This window comes from Channa argus, chromosome 18 (assembly GCF_033026475.1).
Source record: "Channa argus isolate prfri chromosome 18, Channa argus male v1.0, whole genome shotgun sequence".
Lineage (NCBI taxonomy): Eukaryota > Metazoa > Chordata > Actinopteri > Anabantiformes > Channidae > Channa > Channa argus.
Window position 1 is genome coordinate 9,464,349 of NC_090214.1, and position 22,113 is coordinate 9,486,461.

A 22,113-nucleotide genomic window follows, 5' to 3' on the forward strand; every position below is an offset into this window, starting at 1 on the left:
ACGCGTATCCATGTAAGTCCATGTTAAAAGCCATCTGACTGCTCCTGTTAGCGTTGCCACCACATACTTTGACCAGCAAATAACCTGCTGAGTGTCATGCTACTATTATGTAATGACGTAGATTTTCCTTAATAGAAAGGTTTTCAAGATTTTTCTTTTTTATTCAAAAGAATGGTTGGATATTTTAGGAAAATTGTTTTCTTCCACTGTGGGAACAGCGTACAGACTACAAGCTTTCACAGCTCATTATCAACCTATGGTTTGCTTGTTTACGTTAAGAGGAACCAAAAATGAAGGGTAAAACCAGCTATTTGTGGTTTTATAGGAGTCTTGCTGTCACCTTGAAGCCACAAGCCTGGCAATAAAAAGCAGCAACACAAAACTACCCATACAATCCCAACTCCTTGTTTTTATACATCGGTTTTTGTATATTCTGGACAATGGTAGTCTAGCGGTTTCTGGCCCTCATGCTAATCAGGTGTTAGCTTTGTATTTCACATGTATGGATTGTCCCATTCATTAGCAAGTAGTTAAAGATGCGTATTTCCTTAAATATTCATTAGGGCGCCTGTGACTATTTCCATGACCTTTAGGACTGTTTGAATACTCACAAGTTAGGAGACAAACCCAGAGACAACACATTGTTACTTCATCAGTTGGTTGGTTTATTTATCATTAGCAATGACACCAAATGCACTCTACTGTTTTCACTTGCTATCATAGGAGATGCATTTTTTAATTATTGTAAACAGTGAAAATGATAAAATGCATTTCAGAAAACTCCTTACAAGCAGTTTATGACCAGGGAAAAGAGCACATTGTACCTGCTCTTGCTCAACTATTTTATTTAACAATACATGTCATCTTATAGTTTTGAGTCTTTCATATTTACATAGATACAGCTGGGTCTCACATTCACCACCAGCAGAGACCTCTTGGTTTTTTGTCTTTTTAACATGTTATCACATAGTTTTCTTAAAGAATTATATTTACAACCAAAATGTCCCCAGCTGCCTGCTGCCAGGGGGTAAAACACAGTTAGAATCACTTGCTTAAAATTCTTTAAACTACATGAAAGTTTACGTTGTAAGTCGACCTTATAGCTCTAAGTTTTTCTCTTAACAAATAAAATTAATACAGAGCTTAAGCTGTTCGTCTTTCCCATAAAAATTATTCAAATAAATGAATAAACCAAAAATAATAATAAAATAAAATATTGCACTTAAAAGTCAGGACAGCACTGGACCTGTTTGGTGGTTAAGAGAGAAGTGAGAGCTTTTAGCTGAGTGCTTTGGAGGAGGTGTCTGCAAAAGCATCCAGTAAGTTAACCTAAATAAATATGCAAACCTTTGTACAACGAGAAGCATGTTTTTTTTCTTCCTCAGACTATGAAATGAGCAACATCTCGTGTATTGCTCAGTAGAACTAGGGAGTGCTAGTTAGAACCCTAAAGCATATAAAAACAGTGAGTGTGTAGAAAAACAGGTGAGAGGATAAACTGAGCTGAAACCTGTCACAGCAATGTCCTGAGAATGCTTCCTCCATTAGTGCAGAATGAGCTACAATGTTAAAGGAAATGTCTGCATGAAAGCATTTTTTTTTTCATCTTGGGGTTTTTCTTTTCTGGCTGTAACAAGCCTTTGGAGACAGCAGGCAAGTCGTCTTTTTACCCTCACAGTTCTGGCTTTGAGTGTGACTTCGTGTTTTAATGTGAGTATGACACACATCTGCGTTTCTTCACAGCTCCGGTCCATCCGTTATTTACGTTATGTGTTCTTTGCCTGTCGCTCTGTCTCCAACTTTGTCCCTGTTGAATGAAGCCAGGAGCTTTCCACACTCATGGTTGAACTGAATAAGGTGAACGCTGTTCATAGAAGCTTTGGGAGGATGTAGAGGTTAACACAGATGCATGTGAAACAGAGCATAAACACTAGTTTTCATTCCGACATCATGTTGTTTCCCCCCCTTCATCACACAGTTTGGAACCTGATGGAAAAACTTGAAGAACAAGGACTTTGCGTCGTACCAACAGCTTTGAAGTGGCTTCACAGAGGATGTGATGGAGAAAAGGAGGGGGTTTTAATGAGGGAGTTTCAAAATAAAGGGAAAAAAGTGACAAAACAGTACCGGACTGTCTTCATGTCTGCATGTTTTTTTCTAGCAAACCCCTCCTTTTCACCAGTAAAACACGACAGGAACACAAAAACACCAACCAGCGACTGAAACAAATCAAGCAACAGTGATCAGACAAGTGTCCAGCTCCTGTTTCAGCCCCTGCCTGTGGGCTTTTGTATTTTTAGTTGCATCCATCCATTCATCCATCCATCCATGCCCCTGGTAAACTACATTCCTTTGCAGTGCCATAGCTTTGCCAGGCCCTTTCAGACCATAACAACAAGAACATTATAGTGGACAGGATGACAGACACAAATGAAAATTAAAAAGGCAAACAAAAACTTCACATCCCACACACCCACTGTATGTTTTTCAAGTCTGCCCATTTGTTCTTTCATCATCTTTCTCTTCTCCTTGTATCTTTTTCTGGTCTCTTATGATGAAGATGAAGTCGAAGTGGAGCTGGGCTTTTTTTGGTTGATTAAGTCCAAGTAGAGTTCTGAGCGCAGGAAGCGGGGATATGAGTCCTTCTCCATCAGCCCGTATATCCGCCTCTGCGCTAGGTCAAAGCAGGAGCGTGTCACATTCTGTAGGTTGTCCTTAGTGTGATCTCTAGTGTATGAGTCCAGGTTTACCTGGAGGTAGGAAGAATGACATCAGTGAGAGAATTGCATGGTTATGCTAATATTTTTAAAAACAGAAGATATTAGGTTTTTCAGGAGATTCCATTTTAACAGCTGTGTGCACTTTCACTCACCTCCTTACATGACTGGATAGCAATGTATTCTGCAAAGACCTTCTTGGCTTTTGAGGCCATCTTGGACTGGGACTTGATCTTCTTGTATTCCTCACACGCTAGCCAGAATTCCAGATTCTCTTCGCTGAACTCTGTGCGCAGGAAAGCTCTGAATGCTGCCAGACCATCTGAGAGAGAACAGAGAGGAGGAGGAGGAGATGAGAATAAACAGAGGAGAGTTGACAAGAGTGCCATAGCAACCTCACAGCTGAAGCCTCCTCAGAGTTTCAGCGCCTGAAATAGCTCCACGACTAGATCACTGCCTTTTGAGTTATGTGGTTGGAATAAAGTAAGACATAAAAACCCTCTGAAAAAAGCAACACATATTCAAGTCTCAGACATCCTTTTACTGACATTACCCCACTGACCGCACATGCTGTTAATGCACAAAGAAATAATAGTTTCAGTGTAAATGGACAAGGGACTAATTCTGGCACTTTGAGCTTTATAAAGTTTCGGTCCAGTTGATGATTTGAGGAAGAAAGGACAAAGAAGAAAGAATTGCAGGAAGCCGTGTCCACCCACCCCTCTTGTCTGCACCTTTCCGTTCCCATGAGTCACCCACACTGATAAGCTGAGCCAGTGCAAACAGTCACCTCTTACCTCATTCTGGTTAAGCAGAAGTGAGGTAAGTAGTGGAAGAGAAAAAAATTTGAAGACAGCGGTTAAAGAGGCCAACGAAGCTGAATGAGAAACAGATGTAGCGCTGGCTTTGAATCGGCATTCTGCTTAGAAGGAGGACAGGGGCTGTTGAAGGTGACTCGCGGAAAGCAAAAATAGCAACACACTTGCAGGTTGCCTGCTGTAGTCCCCCTCCTTTTCTCTGCATAGAGGATGGACTTTGGGATTAGCAAAACTTGCTGCAAGCTGCTCGCTCACTGTGGCAGTGTGTGTGTGTGAGTGTAATCCATACATCTGTTCACGCATACATCCTGTACTTATCATCTCAAAATGAACTATTGCAAAAATACTATAGACAAGTCATTCTCGTGTATATAAAGTTGGGAGGGATGACATAACGGAGAAGAAATAAGGAAAAGGAATAAAAATAACTTACATTTGTGAGCCAGCAGCTTGTCAAGTGACTCCCCCCATTTCAGTGCTTCCTCTGGGGTGGGCCTGCAGATGAAAGCAGAGCGATTCTTTAACAAGCCCATCTCAGCCAAGTTTCTCATTGTGTGACCCATCCGCAGAACTTTGTCTAGACTAGGTTGATGAGTGGAAAGCTGGAAGTGGATAATTCCTCTCCACTGCTTCCTTCCACTTTAGTTTGAGCCTACTGCTCTTTCCCTCACATTCAGTTCTGTCTTGTGAATGGTTCCCACACTGAGAGCCATGAGATATTCCGCCTCACTCTGGTGGGGGTTGGCTTTTATATTCCCACTGAAGGCAAAACTGAAGGCAAGAGGGGAGGGACTTCAGCCAGCCAATGAGGGATGTGCTGTCAGTTTTAAAGACACCCCCCCACCACCCCCACCACCAGTGTCCGTCTGCCCCCTGCTGCCTCTCATTCTTTCTGTACCCCACCACAAAGCCTGCCTCTTTACATACACTGTACTCCACATCTGAGACCTTATGCGTCACAGTAAGAACATACCTGCTATGTTATTATGTTTGATGTTAGGGGCACATTTTAGGCATTTTGAGATTTTACTATAACTTTTGATAATGGATTTGAGTTTTGGCAGTAATTGTGAGATTTATTCTGGCAGATGAACAAAGATATCATTTATTCTTGCACTTTGGCATCTAGTTTCTCTTGAAGCCACTGTTTGAAAAAACAAGTAGACCCACAATCAATCTGGGCTCACGGGTACTAGAATAACTCTTGGGAAAGTGCACTGTCAGGTTTACTGTTATGATTTAAGGGAAATGTTAATATTGGAAACTAAGATTGATGTGCATCTAATTCTACGAATTATACTTATTCCTGTCAGCCCATTTATCTGGACCGAAGGGGCCGAGGGGGAAAACGAATACAAAGATTGCCTGCTCATTTTTCACGTTGGTTTTCGTTGTGTAAATTCTATTGCAACCATCATTGTACAAGGAAACATTCAGCCTTCAATATCACATCCATCACTCACTTTGAATTTCTTTGATTTATTTCCTGGATAATCTACTAACAATTCACTTTCCTTTCCTACTGACGTTTCATCCTCACCAACACATCCTCTCATTCATTTTATAAAAGCCACACATTACAGGCACACTCCCATCTCTCGTGCTGCTCGCATGTCTCTCTTTCTAGACCAGGGCACCACCAGTTGTGGCGAGACCCGGAAAACAGTCTCACACACACATGCACACACCCACATGCACATGCTGTCAGGAAGTGGCCACTTACTTGACTGACTTCATAGATTTGTCTAGCTTGCTGGCAGGGTTGCTTCCTGGGGATTCATTCCTCCTCCGCAGGAAAGCAAGTCGATTCTTCATGTCTTTGGCCCTGAGTTAAAGAAAGAAAGAAAGAAAGATAGAAAGAAAGAAAGAAGGGGAGATTCAGCAAGAGAGTGAAGGGAGTAAGAAAGATATTTAAATACAGAGGGAGATGAAGTAGGGTGACAGTGAAAGCAGGACAAGACAGAAATGGAAGTAGGATAAGAGGAATGATAAAGTTGATAGAGGAGGTGGACAAAAAGAGAGATGGAAGAAGATGTTGAGTTTCCAAGTTCAAAGTCCACAACTGAAACAATCCAATGCATGGGCATCACCAGTTAAGTCCAGCACTGTAAATCCAATCCATGTGAAATCAAACCCACAAATGCCAGAAAAGATGAAAATAATTGCATGGTGTACATTTTAGTCTTCAGCCAGATGTGTTGGTATGATGGGGCAGGATTTTTCCAACAGGCGGCTGTTAAGATCCTTTCCCTTCGTGTCAGTGTCTCTCCTGTCAATCTCATATATCTAAGTCTTTCCTGTAGATGTGTCCCTGGTAGATTCCTTGGCAGGGACTGAGCAAATGTGGCAGAGAAGGAGAGAGAGACTCAATGCTCACTTCTTTGTTTCATCACGCCATTCTCTATGTGCCCAGAGGGGTGGCAGGGCCGAGGCAACAGGGCACCGTGACCTCCGCGATGCTGTGTTGCATCCCTGCAATAGCAGCAGCAGCCGAAATCCTCCAGACCACCCACCTCACCACCTTTCTACCAACGTCTCACACAAACATGCACCACCTTAAATTCACAAAAGGTAATACACCAGCCCTCAGTCCCCATGGGGTCCAACAGAATTCTGTGCATTCTCCTAATCCCATGGTATGTGTCCTGGCTTTTCCCGACCTGGAGCACGTGCTGTCTCATTGGGATGTGACCTCAGTCAGCACCCATTTCCTGAATCCCTGCTTTTGATTTCCACTGTGGATTGGCTGGCCTGCTAATAATGCAGCGTGGTGGAGTGCGCTCGCTGACCCTAATCACTGCAAGCTGTCCCACTGCCAACCCACAACCCCAAGAGAGCATGCACACCCCAAATTAAGAAAGAAGGCTTCCAGTTAGAGACACCTTTCATTTAAACGTGCGCCCTGGGGGGCGGGGGAGGGAGAACAACTAGCACAAATACTGAACACGAACGTACTCGAAGGGAGATGAAAGAACACCCACACAAATATTTCAAAGAACCCCCCTGCACCTGTGCCACACCAGTTGTGCTTTCATGCCAGTCACAGGTGCTGGACAACTCCACACCTGCATCTCCATGCTCAAGGAAAGGGGACAGAGGTAATTTATTCATACGTAAATATGAGGTGGTCCCACACAGCGCAGGTCTGGACTGAACAGACAAAACAGTCAGCTGTCTGATGTGAATGTTCCTGCACAGACAGGGAGGGTGGAAACATGCCCATGCACATGATACAATATGACTGAGCTGCTGGAAATTGTGGCTGAATATTCTTTTTTAATCAGAATGAGACTATGTAGGTGTATTGTTTGGGCGTGTTTTGGTTTGGGGATGTGGCTAGTGCAGATTACTTTTGTTGACTCAGAGAACCACAAGGGTCCTTTCTGAATATAATTTCATATTCAAGAGACAGGAACTTCCGGATGTGTTATTTTAAAACAGTATAAATAAAAAAGAAAGTGAATGTTTTAATGTAATTAAAAATTATATATCTGTAAATGCAGGGAAAGTAATAATAAATGCCATCTCCATTTTACCTTAATTCTTTCAATCATACCTGAATGACCGTACTTTCACTGGTGGAGACATGAGTCATCAATTGATTGAAATAACAAACTGTAGAAACAGGCTTAAAGCAGATTCTAATAACCAGCAGAACACAGTTCATTGTAACAAACAGGGAGCTGTAATGAAGAATCCCAATGAACAGCTCACATTTGCCTGCCTGAAGGACATTATTACCCAAATAAAAAATGCTCTTGCTGTTAAATAAACTCATAACATCAGAGCAGGATTTACTAGATTGTTCTATTTTTAGATCGTACTCAAGGCAATTAGGTCTGAGTTGGGCATGTGTTTGCTAAGAGAGGGCCTCTGTGTGTGTGTGTGTGAGGAAAAAAACTTGCAGTTTATAAGGGCTGGAAAATAGTTTGTTTGACAAAGGACACTATAATTTATGTTTGCTTTTATACAAGCTGAGCCTGAGTAGGAATGAGGTGACAATGATGTCATAACAAGTGAGTTCACGGGACACTTGTGTTTGTATACTGCCACCATGTGGGTGCCAGCAGATATGGCACACATTGACATGTTCAGCTCCGACAGAGCACAGAGTGCTTACAATGCACTCTTTCACTCCAAGAAATTAGCATCAACACTAAAAACATCTTGATAATTTCTCCACTTACTTTCAGAAACTCAATAAAATACCAACACTATTCTGAACTAAACAGGCGACTCATCATTTATTTGTGTATCTTGCTTAATTGATTCACTTCACAATGGCTGACTGCAGTTTCACTTCTTTTGTAGATCTATATGTCAAACCACAGGAGGTGTGACATTTCTGATACTTAGCTGAAAGAGACTTTCTTCGTGAATGGCCCCTCAGCTAAAATAGGCCACTGTGTTTATTAGCTCAATGAGTCACCATCAACTCCTAGGTGAAAGAGGTCCACACAATACACATCACTCAGTGTAGGAAGTAATTTCTTCAACAGTGTCATGCAGAAGACTACAGTCATGTGCCAGATGTAGAGACTTTCCTAGATCAGCTACAGAACTCTAACTATGATCACCTGAAATAAAGGGGAAACATTATTAGAGGGTGGAGGAAAACCTCTCAAACTCCAAATCCTAAACCCAGACTAAAAGCTGGAGTAAAAGAGGGATGGAACTTGCACATGAAAATTGTATTTGATCTGCAAAATAACCCAGAAATGCCCAAAAAGCAAATTATATATAGCATGAACACCAGCACACGGCAGAACTGTGTGCACACATATTAGTGTCTACTTGTAGCTGTACAAGAGAAGCCTCATCATGAGCTTGACTGATGGAGCAAGAGATCTTAAGCACCGCAATTATCTGTAGGTTTCCGTGCTCTTTATTCCCTCTTTGCTTGGCTCATATTAGACACACTAATAGCACCCCACTGGCTATTCCTGGTGTTCTGCAAAGTAGGCCGCACTCCCAGGGAAAGGCTCTGGGAGCACATGGGGGAGAGCTGCAGACAGACATACCGCAAATCACAATGTACCATACAAGCATGGGCCAAATTCACTGCCCCACTTGATCTCACTTTTGTGTTTGCTACATGGGGGTTCACCCTTTGCAAAGCCTCAAATTTCAGATCTGGAGTCTAGTATTGAGTACAACAGAGGAATTGCAGTACAGACAGGACAGCTGACAGGAGCAAACCAAGGTATGAAACCTAGAATTTAGAGAAGGCAAAGTGTCCGTGGCATGAAAACCAAACAGACATAAAACTAACAGGGTGCAAGTGTCTGAGCCTGTTTGTGCATCTGTGTTTGTGGGATCACGACGGTTCAAGGGTCGAATCAATGTGGATGTAACACTTAAAATAACTCTTTGGGCTATGGGAACAAATTGTGAGTGTTTGCCTTGTACTTTCCACACAGACAAAACAGTGCATGCCTCTTTGTGCAAATCTATTAAGTGGCTCATAATGAAGAGAAAGTCACTCTGAAATATTCCTAGAAGAACAATGAAAAAGGGAATTGTCCCAAATTTTGTCCATAAATATAACACCATCATATTCATGTTCCTACTCAATCAAGACAGAAAAAAGAACTCTATTTCCGAGCAGCTCACCTTTCTATCCGCAAAGACCACATTAGCAATCCTATTCCTGAAATCCAGGCTGCATATAATAAGAAAAAAGGGCAGCCTCAAGTTAGAAGTTAAAGCTGCTTCCTCTAAAATAGTTTGAGCGCATCAGCCTCATGGGGAATTCTTCTCTCTCACTGCGACTGTCAAATGAGATCCACGTAGAGGTCAGATAGCTTCCCAACACTCCTCTAAAGCAACAGCTCATGAGGAAAGTAAAAACAGCTCCACAGACACATTTTCTTTACCCTGCAATATTTTATAATTATTGATAATGACCTGTGCACATACACATTCGTCCGCTTTGTTGCTCTTACCTTTCCAGGTACTTCTCTGAGAAATCGACCATGGTGTGAAACATTGGTGCAAGCTTGAAGGCAGGCTCACTTGGTGTTTGTGGAAATTTGACTGCATGTAAACGTGTGTCAAGAGTGCTCAGTGCCCAGTTTGTTTGACAATCACATTCCTCTAACCCCCGAGAGGCTCTGGTGGAGCTTTATATAGCTCTGGGGGGCTGGGGGAGGCGGGCCGTGGACTCACCCAATCACCACACAGTGTTGTCTGGACAGGTTTTTAGTTTTAGAAGTTAGTAAGTTGAGATGACATTTGACTTTTTAGCAAATGAATACTGTAACAATGTGTTGGAGCTGTGTGTGTGTGGTACAATGCATGTTTTTGTTACACTTTAACTGATTCATTTTTGTATTGATTAGTTTTAATACAAAAGAAAAATTGTGGCTCCAGAGGAAAGCAAAGTCAGCTCAATATCTCCAAGTGATGTCAACTGAGCCAGTGTAGGTTGGGGCTGTTCAACATTTAGGAAACATGGGGGAGGTGGCATTAGAAAAGGCTCAGGACAACAGAACTCTATCCTCTTCTCTGTTGGAGGCCAGCAGCTCAGGGCTACAATAGCAACTACAAGCATAACACAAATAATCAATTGTCAAAGTGTAGGCAGTTGAGTTGCAAGTTTGAAAGCCTAATATTATCTGATTGTGTACAGTAACTCTGTTTAGTATTGTAATGGAAATCACTCAACTACATGTATCCACCCTGCCACACATACTGTATATATGGTAGGGTGCTGTTAGCTCCTTACTCTGACTGTAGATTCAGTTTCAAGTCAGAGACAAACTCACTTCAGTTAAATGATGCCCACTCAACTGATCATATATGCGCGGTCCACCCTATTCATTTACTTCTACTTGTTAGTTTATTATTTATTATAAGTCTTCAATTGGAACATAAAAAAGTCAAGTTCCAGGAAGTCCAGTTAACTTTATTACTTTAGATGTCAATAAACTGGAAGATCCAGACTCTTCATGCACATAACAGCTTTAAGTGGGTCACATAAATCCAACACTTCTTCCTGTCAGTGGAAATCAAGTCTGTCTACAGAAATATCATTCACATTGGACAGCACAGGAAAAGATGTACATGAGATGACACACAATCAGTAGTGTTTGAAAAATACTGCACTGCATCGGGCTAATTTTATAAACTTGGACCAATTAGTCAAGAATCTCACTCTTGTGCACTGAAGTTTTTTATGTGCTACATGTTTATGGCTTTATTGCTACTTGTGGAAAGTACCAAATGACAAAAAGGAGTATAAGTGTGAAGGAATCTATTTGCTGGGGAAGCAGAACACCTGGACTGAGTAAAAACAAAAGGTGATAATAGATGGGGAAGAGGCAGTGATAATGTGAACAATCCGAAGAAAAACAGCTGTTCTAAATCCAGAAAAGGAGACACAGGGAGCAGTGTGCAAAAAGCATATGAGGCACAGAGAGATAGAAGTGCTGAAAGGGGAAAATGTAAAAATGTACTGAGAGTAAAGCATAAAGAAATAGAGGAGGAGAGAAATAATGCTTAGGAAGTCAAGAAATAGACTGTCTTTGTTGTTCTAAATGATGCGTGCGTGAAGAGAAAAGAATGAATTCACTGTGCTGTGGGAAACTGCGTTGTAGCAGCAGGAGAAAGGAAGTTTAAGGGAGAACATCTGTAAGTACCATTTTAGCTCTGAGAAAAATGCAGTCTGTATTCATGATATTTACTTATGTGTTTTAAGTTCTTTTTCATTCCTCTTCAACGCCAACAACGATAATTATGGTGAGTAAGACAAGAAAGTGTGAGGCTGCCACTAAATGCAAAGCTCAGATGAGTCCAAAGTGCAAAACAAAACATTGAGACACGCGGTGCATCATTATGTGCAACACCTTTAATGTCTCAGACCAGCGCTGAAAATATCTACTGTACAATAATTTTAACCCCCGTCTGTCCAATGACATTTGTATTTTCACTTATCTCCAAGGGCCATTTATATTCCAACTATCCATGCATCGAGAAAGACACATGCACCCATTCATAAATCTCGACAAAAAGGTTAAAAACACAACATGCAACTTACAAAGTGGAAGGACATTTCGAGGAGAGGAAATCACATCTTGTGCTACTACTACCCCTCTCCAAAAATCACAAGACTAAAGGTCAGAGTATCTAATTCCCACCATGCTCAGAATGGCTAAGGGCTTAAGCCTTTTAAAGGGACTGACGGTTCCAGAAGTGGGTTGCATCAATGATAGAAATTCGACTTATTAAAGGAACAAAATTGTGTCTTCTATGCAAATATGAGTTAACGCTATAAAGCAAAAAGCCCTGGTGACAGTCTGTTTACAACCATCTTCCAAATAGCTAAATCTATTTTGATGATACTATGACATTTTATAAAGTCGAAACACAAATCGAACACTAATTTGAAAATCTCCCTTTTGTTGGTCTCGGACATCCCTAAAACTCCTAAAAACCAATCAATTTCCCTTTTATTAAAGCCAAAAAACGTGGGGTTGAAGGTGTTTAGAACAGTTGACAAAAAGGCAACACACTTGGGACTCTTGGGAAAAAAGCTGTGGAATCTTAATCACTTAATCTGCCGGTTAAATGAACAACACAAAAACACAGCTTGGCCAGAAGAATGGGTTGCTATCAGGCCCAAGGACAGCAACTGTGAGCGCTTTTATTGTCTTCACAGCGTGAAATGTGCTTTCATTTTGACAACAGGAGTATCAATAAGGTTCATTCAACAGCTGATGAATCAGTGAGGCGTCGACACACACATCTGATGCACAGAAATGTACCCAAACAAACACTCAACACATACCTTGTTTCTCGCACCACAGAGAACATGAATCACACATATGGTACCGCACTCCTCAGCAGCACACCCATTCATTTACCACTCAGTTAAGTAGTTGGGGAGCCTTAAATGATTAGCTCTACCCTCGACGGAAACCTTTAGTATAAAACATCCTTCTCCATTTGGTCTGTAAACATGGGCAGGAAATGCCCAGACCGTAAAATTAATGCGTTTATTAAAGTCTCGCAAACTGAGAATAAAACTAAAATTTGAAACCTAGTTTCAACCACCTAAAATAACATACATCTTCAGTTCCCTACTCCAATTGCACCCAAACCAACAGATTGTCCTGATACTTCAGTTAACCCCCCATGGGCTGCTATTAAGTGAGGCATTCACCATTAGATGGAACACAAGTAATAAACTAATTTTACAATAAAAGGATGTTAAAGCAGGGTGTGAATTCTTTTACCCTTCAACTGGAAAGTCTTGCTGATGAAATTGGCATGATAATAAAAGGCTTATGACTAAACTCTGATATTAAACTAACAGTAAGCACTGCATTGTCATATTCATTTCTACTTTTTCCAACACGTCAAAAATGAATTATTGTTTTGCTTTAAATCCAAGAACAAAGGCTCATTTCCAATATGGCAAAGGTCAAAGGTTCCCAGGTTCAAAACGAGCAGATGGTAGATAACAGTGAAAATGACCACAGAAAGGAAAAGCACAATACAACAAAGACATTGATCTGAGATTGAAATACTTACAGGTTCTTGGATTTCTTTTTCTTTGTGCCGTCAGGGCTGACCTCGCAGCTGCAGGGGGATCCGGAGCTCAGCTGAAGGGAGAGGAAGGAGAGCACACACTGCATCATCCACCCTCCGCACAGAAAGATGGCCTTGTACTCTCATGCAGATACAGTGGCTAGCTTTAACTAGATCCAATCCACTGTGACAACCTAGCAGGCTAATTAACTGCTACTCTGTGTGTCCAGTTAGGCTGAACTGAGACTAGTCCAATCTGTCACACACACAGCCGGTCCCCAAAATGATCAATCCATAGCAGCAGTCCACAGTGTAAATCCCATAAGGCAATAAATTGCTGAATAAAAGTGAGTGTGAATGCAGCAGATGGTGTTTGTAAGCAGTATGTGTCTGGGTATAACAAATTAAGAAAAATCTGTGAGAGAGTGCGAAAGACTACGGCTGTTGTTTCTGTTGGCCACCAACTGTGCCCAAGGTTTGAAGTGTTGAGCCAGGACCCCGGTTTCGCATTACACTTTCTGCCAACCCACCATTTTGATTGGTCAAGAGAAAAGGGGAAGTTGCTTCGGGGTGTGGAAGGGGTCAATCTCCACTAATCTGATGGCCTGCTCAATTGTATGTGTATGTGAGAGGCTCTAAATAATGAGCCATTGTATTACAGGGACACACAGTTAAGTCTGAGCTAGACAGTGGCCAAAGCTGGCAACACACACTGTGTGTCTTTGTGGGACCCAATTTGATTTCAACCTTCAAAGTGAGACTTTCCTTTTTTTGGGGGGGAAATCTGAGACATTTTGGCTGGCCTTCATTTCTACAAGGTGCTGGTTTCAAGTTAAAGTGACACTCTATCCAAATTATTTCAGGCTTTAAATAGAGCTGTAAATTTTGTTCTATTCTCATTGAGTAGCTTGAATGCAGTTTAAAAAACACCCTTAGTATTAAAACTAATCAATAATAGAATAGTACAGAAACAAACCTTTTCAACTGTACTGGAAATCTTGGTAACTACCTGACTTCCAGCTGACCACAGCTGTTTTTCTCCACCAATAAAAAAAGTTTCAACAGTCACTTTTAAAGCAGCATTTAATTGTTAAGTCAAATGGATGGAACAGTAGTAGGTACAGGTTACAACCAGTCATAAAAGTTGATTTTCCGCTAGAGGAACATGCCGACCTGTAACCTGAACTTCTGCGGCAAAAGTGGTTGGTTCTATTTATTTTTTCCACTGTGTTTTACAAACTGAGAATTGCTGTAGTTGAGATGTGACAAAACATCCCTCTGACCAATCACAAGCGACAGCTGCTTGACTAAAAAACAGCCCTGTAAGCTCCTGCAAGCACCTGAAACTGGATTTAGTACTACCACTTGAGGAGTGCCAAACTTTACAGCAGCTCCCGCAACTACTGGGGGAGAATAGTGAAAACAAAAGCAGAACTGAGGATAACGGTTACATTTTCACATGCAGCTCCCCCAGTGCACAGAAGTTCGGGGTAGCATTACATGTGTGAATGCAGCCAAGTTCTCCCTGCTAGGCTTAGAATCTAAAAATGAGTACGAATACATACTGATGTGTATATACGTGTACCTTTGTGTGTCCAGTTGTACAAACATAGTACACTAACAATGTGTGTGGGAACACTGTGGGCCTATTATTGAATTTAAACAATAAATCGGAGCCCCTTGAGCAAACATTTCCTGCTTTATAAATCCATATATGTTGAGCTACCCTACATGTACCAGCTGCCCAGACATCCTTTTTTTCCCCTTTTGCATTGTTGTGTGTTTGCATGGTGTTTCTTAGGTGACTGACAAATGCAAAAAACATAAAAACCATGATGAGAAGAAGGGTTGACATTAGGATATAGTGGTCTATTATCTCTTGTGTTGTCTTCTGTGCAATACTTTCACTAGTAAAAAATTAGGATGTTATGTTTAAAACAAATTGTTTTGTCCCTGGTTTTGTCCTTGAATATTTTAACATCTGGTGGTCAAACTTCTCTTTTTAAATCCTTCCTTATATACAATAGTCAGTCACAACTTCATTACCACCTGGTTGTTTTATTGTATAAATAAGGTATATTTTTTATATAAACATATAATGAACTAATAAATGCAGATGTATGATTGTAGGTTAGGTACCTGTCAGCAAATATCAAATGTTAAAACTGAGAAAATTTTACATTTCATGAAAATTAATAGCTCATTTTGAATTTGATGGCAGCAACACATCTCAATAAAAGTTGGAACAGGGTGATGTTTACCGTTGTGTACCATCCCCTCTCCTTTTAACAACTGCCTGTAAAGGTCTGGGAAGTGAAGAGACCAGTCGCTGGAGTTTTAGGAGAGGAATGTTGTCACTTTTCTGTCAGATGCAGAATTGTAGATGCTCAACAGTCCTGAGCCTTTGTTTATTTGTCACCACTGTATGACATTAGCTTTGTGTGTTCTTTCTCCCATAGTTGTCTTTCTCTCTCTCCGTCTCCCTCTCTTTGTTCCTTTCTGCAGGTGTCCCCGGCTTGAGAGCTGTGTGTTTTCCAGTGCTCAGCTGCTGGTCCTATCAACCTGTTGTTGCTTTTTGTCGCCCTTTTCTTTCCTCTCTCCACTTTTCACTCACCCCAACCAGTCAAGGCAGATGACCGTCCACCCTGAGCCTGTTTCTGCTGGAGGTTTCTTCCGTTAAAGGGAGTTTTTCCTCTCCACTGTTGACTAGGGCTTGTTCAAGGGGGAACTGTTGGGTTTTCTCTATACATCTTTATAGTCTTGACTTTTCTGAATGAATAAAGTTGAATTAAACTGAGCTGCCCACACCTTAGGCATCCGCATACCATCAGAGATTATTATTTAAATATTTTACTGGGATTTTTGTGCCAGGTTGGTAAAACAGACCAGATTTGGGATCTACAAAATATTAGTGCACATTTTATATGTGTATTTGATGATAACCATGCTGGTAGAGGCATTGAATCATTGTTTGTTTACTCTGCTGGACTTTTACATCTGCAATCTGATATACTGGATTTGCTCCAGGTCTAGCAGTAACTAAACCCCCCTTCTAAAAATAATCTAATCACTCATCTCAGAGGGAAAAGCAAAACAGGAGATTCCCAGTCCATAAGCCAGGCATTCAGAATCCACAGTCCTATTGGAATAGGACACAGACTTTGCCATCTCCAGAGACATTTGTCCAGATGTAGGCCCAGGACAGGCTTTTATGGGGGGTATCAGTAAAACAAATTATGCTGAGAGGCCACTGGAGATCAGAGGGGGATTGTCTGCCTGTCAGGTCAGGCTTTGTTCAGCAACTGCCTACATGTAACTGGATGCTTTTTCACAGTAGACTGGTATGTTCGAGCTGGATGAGATCCACATGGATCCACACACAGGGAAATGTGTCTGCTTTCTTGCAACACCTCCGATTTTTTCATAGAAATGCATGCAAGCTATTCACATCAATCAACACTTATCCCCAACTGACCACATCTGTTGCTGCACTTAAAGGATAATGTGGATGGCATCCAAGCTGGAACAGCAAAAAGCTATGGCTAAAGATAGAACATAAAATAGATTATTGTCAGGCCTAAAATATCCATCAAAGACATCTACCTTTCAACTCCTGCCTCCCCTTCTACTTCCTAGTGTGCGTGCATGCAGACACACACACACACTGCCAAATCTTCAGTCTAAGTTCAATAACAGAAACACAAATCAAGATACATAACTGTATTTTGCCAGTGGGAAGTCAGTTAAAGGGAAGAGTCTTCTTCAAATTACAATACCATGATGTCATATTGAATTAAAATGGCCCTCCAACTTGCTTTTAATTCCCATTTATTAGAGTGCAAGCTACAGGAATGCACTAATTAAATTCCATCTGAGAGGGGTCATTATGGGCCTCAGCAAATCACTACTTGTTTAACGCAGAATACCAAAGTCGAACAGGCCATGCACTAGGGGAGACAGTACAGACTTTACATTTCCCATGTTATAAATTAACTACTTGAACAAATTTTTATTATTTTTGGGCCATATTATACTTATTATATACGTCTTACTACTATAATGTGTGTTATTGACCTTGGTCCATCATGAATGATTTTTACAGAGAAACTGGATCTTAACCAGTCCTATACAGTACCTATACGTACTGGACCTGCTCGTATCTTTTCAAACTGCACCACTTTTAACTTATGACACAACGCGATTGAGAATGGCAGATGTAATTCTGGTTATGTGCACCATCTAGAGTGAAGGAAGAGTTATGACATGACCCTTTCAGCATCCCCGTTTCCTAAAAGCTATGTTTCTATACAACGAAGCAACAAACAAACACAAATACTTTTTGTGTGGGGAACATAATTACAACTGGATTCTGCTTTCAGTTAATATTATAAGGATATCTTGACAGTTACTATCAATGGCAAGTGGAGAACATGTCGGTACATCACTTGCAATTGAAATGTTCCCAGACAACATATTGTTTACCAAAATATCTGATCTTGTTCATCTGACTACAGAGTTAGTAAATGTTTGTATGGTTGTGTTAAGGCACTTTCCCCACTTGGTAAAGGTTAGAGAAACACCATAGTTTGATTAAATAAAGAGGGATGAATGTGATTGACAAGTGTGACAAGACCATGACTGTATTTACATGCGCTTAACTAACTGGGGTACTCAAAAGATATCAGCTTTCTTGGGTAATCGGGGAACAGTGTGTACATGCACTTAAGTAACTTGGTTACAGGAAATCCGAGTATACATGGAGCAAAAGAGTAACCTGATTTCTCCTCCACCTCTGACTTATTTTCAAAGCCTGGCGCACAGATTCTAACTGTATAATGATGCAAAATAAATGGTGTTTTATTACTTTTCTGTGTGTGTATGTGCCTGTCAGTGTGTGTTCGTGTCACAGCAGAGCGTCAGACTGTTAAAAATCCACGGGAGAAAGTGACTTATTTAGGTTTCTGCGAGACACTTGGTGTAAATTGAATTCTCTGTCCGACCTTACGCTAATTGTGTTTTAATCCCGTACCCTGATTTCGGAAACTACCTTTAGGAAATCAGCTTTCCAGAGAAAGCCGACTGTAACCCGGTTACTTAAGTCCATGATCTTTCTCTAACCCAAGTGCTCGAAAATAGAAGTGACCATGATAAGTGAATTAAACAAGGTCAACATATTGGTAATGTACTGAAACCTCTGTCTACAAATTGTGTAGCATTGTCAATACGTGGATACGGTTGGACATTTTTGTCCGACCCCACCTGAGCCCTCCCAGACAAAAGACACACACACACACAAACACACACACACACACACACACACACACACACACACACACACACACACACACACACACACACACGGAGACTGCCTAGCTATGTCCAGTGGAGCATTAAAAAGTCTGTATCTTTTCTAAAAATAACCCCAGTGTGCTGGTTTGTGTACGTGTCTGTCCATTGTGTCCATGCTTATGTGCTCACATGGCTCGCTGAAGACGGTAAGAAAACACAGAATCTGCGAGAGGCCGCACAATGCAAAAGCCCCCTGAAACGTGGGATTCAGAGCTTGTTAAGGGAGGCTGTGCAGACACATAGATATAGGCAACATGAGTCTTACACGTGTGTGACAGCAAGAGAGCGTGTGGGCACAGCTATTTCCAACAATGCCAAATAAAGTTAAATATTTCATGCAAACACTCATGACCTAGTAATATGTCTGTTAAATTGAGTTAAGAGACAATGGTGTTTGTCTGTGAGCGTGTGAAGTTGAGGGTGATGGTTAGATTACCAACGAGCAGGACAACAACAAAAGCCTCTGTCTCTTGTCTCAACAAACTGTACATTCTTCAGCCGGACATTGGCCTAACAAACACATTGTAAGGAGAATAACAATATTCTGAACAGCTCAGCAAGATTCTTCAACCAGATTACACATTCTCCATTGGTTGAAAACCCCAGATGAAGAAATGAATCTTGGTCTGTGTGTATTCAAACTTTCTCTCGCCAGTTCAAACCCTGCTGCTTTTCTTCATCAGCCCTCCCTCAGGCTGCTTCCTTTCTTTTCATTCTCAAGTTTTGCGTTTCATTTGAAAACAATTTGACAAGCCAAACTCCGAACAATGTTACTGTGATCCACAATCTCTCATTCCATTTAATGCAGCCCTGAATCAGTGCTAAGTGTTAGAGATCTGTTTCCGGACATTGTGTAGCTCTACACCATGTATTTGTGAGTCACACAGTGACATTTTCCATCCTGACCCTCCTCCTCACCTGGGTTTATCTGATGCTTCTCACCTTTGATGTGGATACACGTTTTAACAGTAACTATTAGCACGAGCATTAACTTATAGTAACTTAAAGTGACTAAGAAAACCTGTTCTCTTTAAACCTAAAATTTGAAATCAAAGTTTCAGCTACTTTAATTTTAGTAAAGTGTTACACTGTATATTAACACAAAATCTGGCCTAATTTTTGGCACCAATGTGCACTGAGTTTGCACAGCTGGGATTTATGTGAGCAGTGATAACCAGGGATTAATTATAGTTACTTAAATAAAGCCTTAAATAAAGCTTTACCAGTTTTTTCTGAAGGTAATATGTGAGAAAACTGACATCTACATTTATTGTTTAGCCTTTTTCCTTTGTTTCTATATTTACTCTCTAATTAGAAAAGAAAAGGAAGAGGGGTTCACTGCCAACTAAACCAAAGTGATGTGGAAACTATAATGTGCACAAATAAAGGAAACTATTTTCTAAAACGACTTCCGTGTGGCTTTACAAACCAGACTGTTCTATATTCAATGTGGATTTAATAGTACAGTACATGGGTGAAACTTTGTTAGTTGTAAAAAGAGACACGAGTCAATAAATAAATCTCTGTTTTTTAGGTTTACTATTAAAATAATGGCTGTAATCTTTCTCTCCTAGAATAGTAAAACACTGCAACCACCTGACAATGATCAGGCAGCTGATAATTGAAGGTTAGGTTGGCAGATGATCAGGATCAGGCATGAATTACAGTTATCTCACAGGTTTTATACAGCGTGAGGCACATATTGACAATATGCTGCAGTTTCCACCATGCAGACTGATTTATGCACCAACTACAAAAGTTTTCCAAGAGACAATTTTTGGTGTAAGCAAGTATGAACAATTCATGAAACGTTCATCCCCTTGAAAATATGTCTCCTGCAGGATTTATCTTCTTTTCCTTTCGGCTGTTACCTTTCAGGGGTCACATGTGCCTCTATCTAACCCTGTCCTCTGCATCCTCTTCTCTCACACTAACTATCTTCATGTCCTGTCTCACTAGGTCCATAAATCTCCTCTTTGGTCTTCCTCTAGACCTCCTGCCTGGCAGCTCCCGCCTCAGCATCCTTCTACCGATATATTCACAGTTTGTCCTCTGAACATGTCCAAACCACCTCAATCTGGCCTCTCTGACTTTATCTCCAAAACATCTAGCATGAGCTGTCCCTCTGATGTCCTCATTCCTGATCTTTCTGCAGGATCCATGGGGACCTCTGTAGCTGTACTGACATATTAGGACAATGACAGGTAAAACTCTTTTCCAAGTGACAGTGAGTAATAACTCAGTTTACACAACTGTGAACACTTTGCAGAAATAACTGCAATTTATGCTTAACTTACATTTGAGAGAGGGGCAAGAAAGTACAGCAACAAAAGGTAGGGATTTTGGATATTTGGAAAACTCTGAAATATCTTCCTGTCTTTAAACAGAACTTATTTGCATAAATAATCCTTTATGTTGTGGCCAAATTGTATCCCATGCACACGAAACAAAAATGAGTCAAACCATGACAGAGGTGAAACTCTTAATTTTAGTTTTACTTCCAAAGAGCTTATCTGAGATCCCTGCTAAATAAAGGCCCTGTACGGATTTGATTCCGAAGTAAGAAAACACACATGCTCCAGACATTAGGGGCAGGAAATTTTTCAATCTTGAAATTTTAATATACTTCTATAGTATAATATAGTACAAGTGTTATAAATATAATTATGCAATATAATTGTAGAAAAAATGACCAGACACAGCTTTGGTGTTCGATCATAATTTTGACATTTCTGGCTGCTGATCTGCACTTACACATAGACCTTGACCAGAGTTAAACAAAATAAGTAAGCTGGGACAAAACTAAATAAAGTGCTCTCTCTCTTGATGATTATTATTAATGTTATGCTGAAGCTGTGATGAGGGCTCACAAAAATGTATTTATAGTAAGTTGAAACGCTGAGAATTATTTTTGTTAGTTTAGTTTTCTCAGAGTTCTTTGTTCTTTAAAAAGCTAAAACAGCTTTTCTGCTGTGTTCTGCCTTTCAAATCTACTTTGATGTGTAATTACATAACTGCTTTAATGTCAAGTTTTTTCATAGTTTCAATTTATGTCACAGAAAATATTTTTCCAACTTCCTTTACAAATAAAAGCCCATTTCTGGATAAAATAAATATGTGGTTGTAGCCAAGAGAGCATAACTGAGGTTGTTTCAATGAGAGCGTTTGAACTTACGTAATTGAATGGTTAGAGCTAGCACACACACACACACACACGGTACAATTGTACAACCACAATATTGAGTAATATCTGAAAATAAACTTAGCAACGTAAGATGGGATACTGACTCATTCTGCATAATTAATGCAGATACAAAAGATGCATTGTCTACATGTTTTTGTGTGTGATTTTAACACAGAGTTTGAGAAGGGCAGACTACAGAATGAAGTGTGTGTGTGTGTGTGAGCACGTCACTTCTCTGAGCTGCTCTGAAAAGCTGTCAGGTTACTTAGTCGTTAAAATATTATTGACATTTTCTGACCTATATGACCTTTTGCTCAGAATTTTAACAGCTGCAGCCTGACAAGTCATTTTTCTAAACTGGTACCTATGTACAGGCCTGCCATCAGGAATATGGGGCAATGATTCCCAACTAGCTGCAGCTGATATATATTTTCTTACTATGATTGCAATTTGTGGAACATGAACCGCATAACTTTTTTTTACTACCTTACAGACAGTTAAAGCTAAAGAATAA

The 22,113-nt window shown here is 40.5% G+C and overlaps 1 protein-coding gene across 11 annotated transcripts in view; it reads right to left on the reverse strand.

The window, feature by feature from the left end:
* Positions 1-828: 828 nt before the first annotated feature.
* rgs3a (regulator of G protein signaling 3a) overlaps positions 829-22,113 on the reverse strand; it is a 129,176-nt gene continuing 107,891 nt past the window's right edge. For 9 of the 11 annotated variants that reach the window (XM_067485047.1, XM_067485048.1, XM_067485050.1 and 6 more), the window contains 5 exons: positions 13,070-13,140; positions 5,259-5,360; positions 3,969-4,030; positions 2,873-3,039; positions 829-2,750 (listed from right to left, as the gene is read on the reverse strand). In XM_067485047.1, coding sequence (XP_067341148.1) covers positions 2,550-2,750; positions 2,873-3,039; positions 3,969-4,030; positions 5,259-5,360; positions 13,070-13,140 — 603 coding nt within the window. In that variant the 3' untranslated portion in view covers positions 829-2,549. Of the gene's footprint in view, positions 2,751-2,872; positions 3,040-3,968; positions 4,031-5,258; positions 5,361-5,710; positions 6,051-9,480; positions 9,639-13,069; positions 13,141-22,113 lie in introns of those variants that run through there. The other 2 variants (XM_067485057.1, XM_067485056.1) reach the window with 2 other exon arrangements.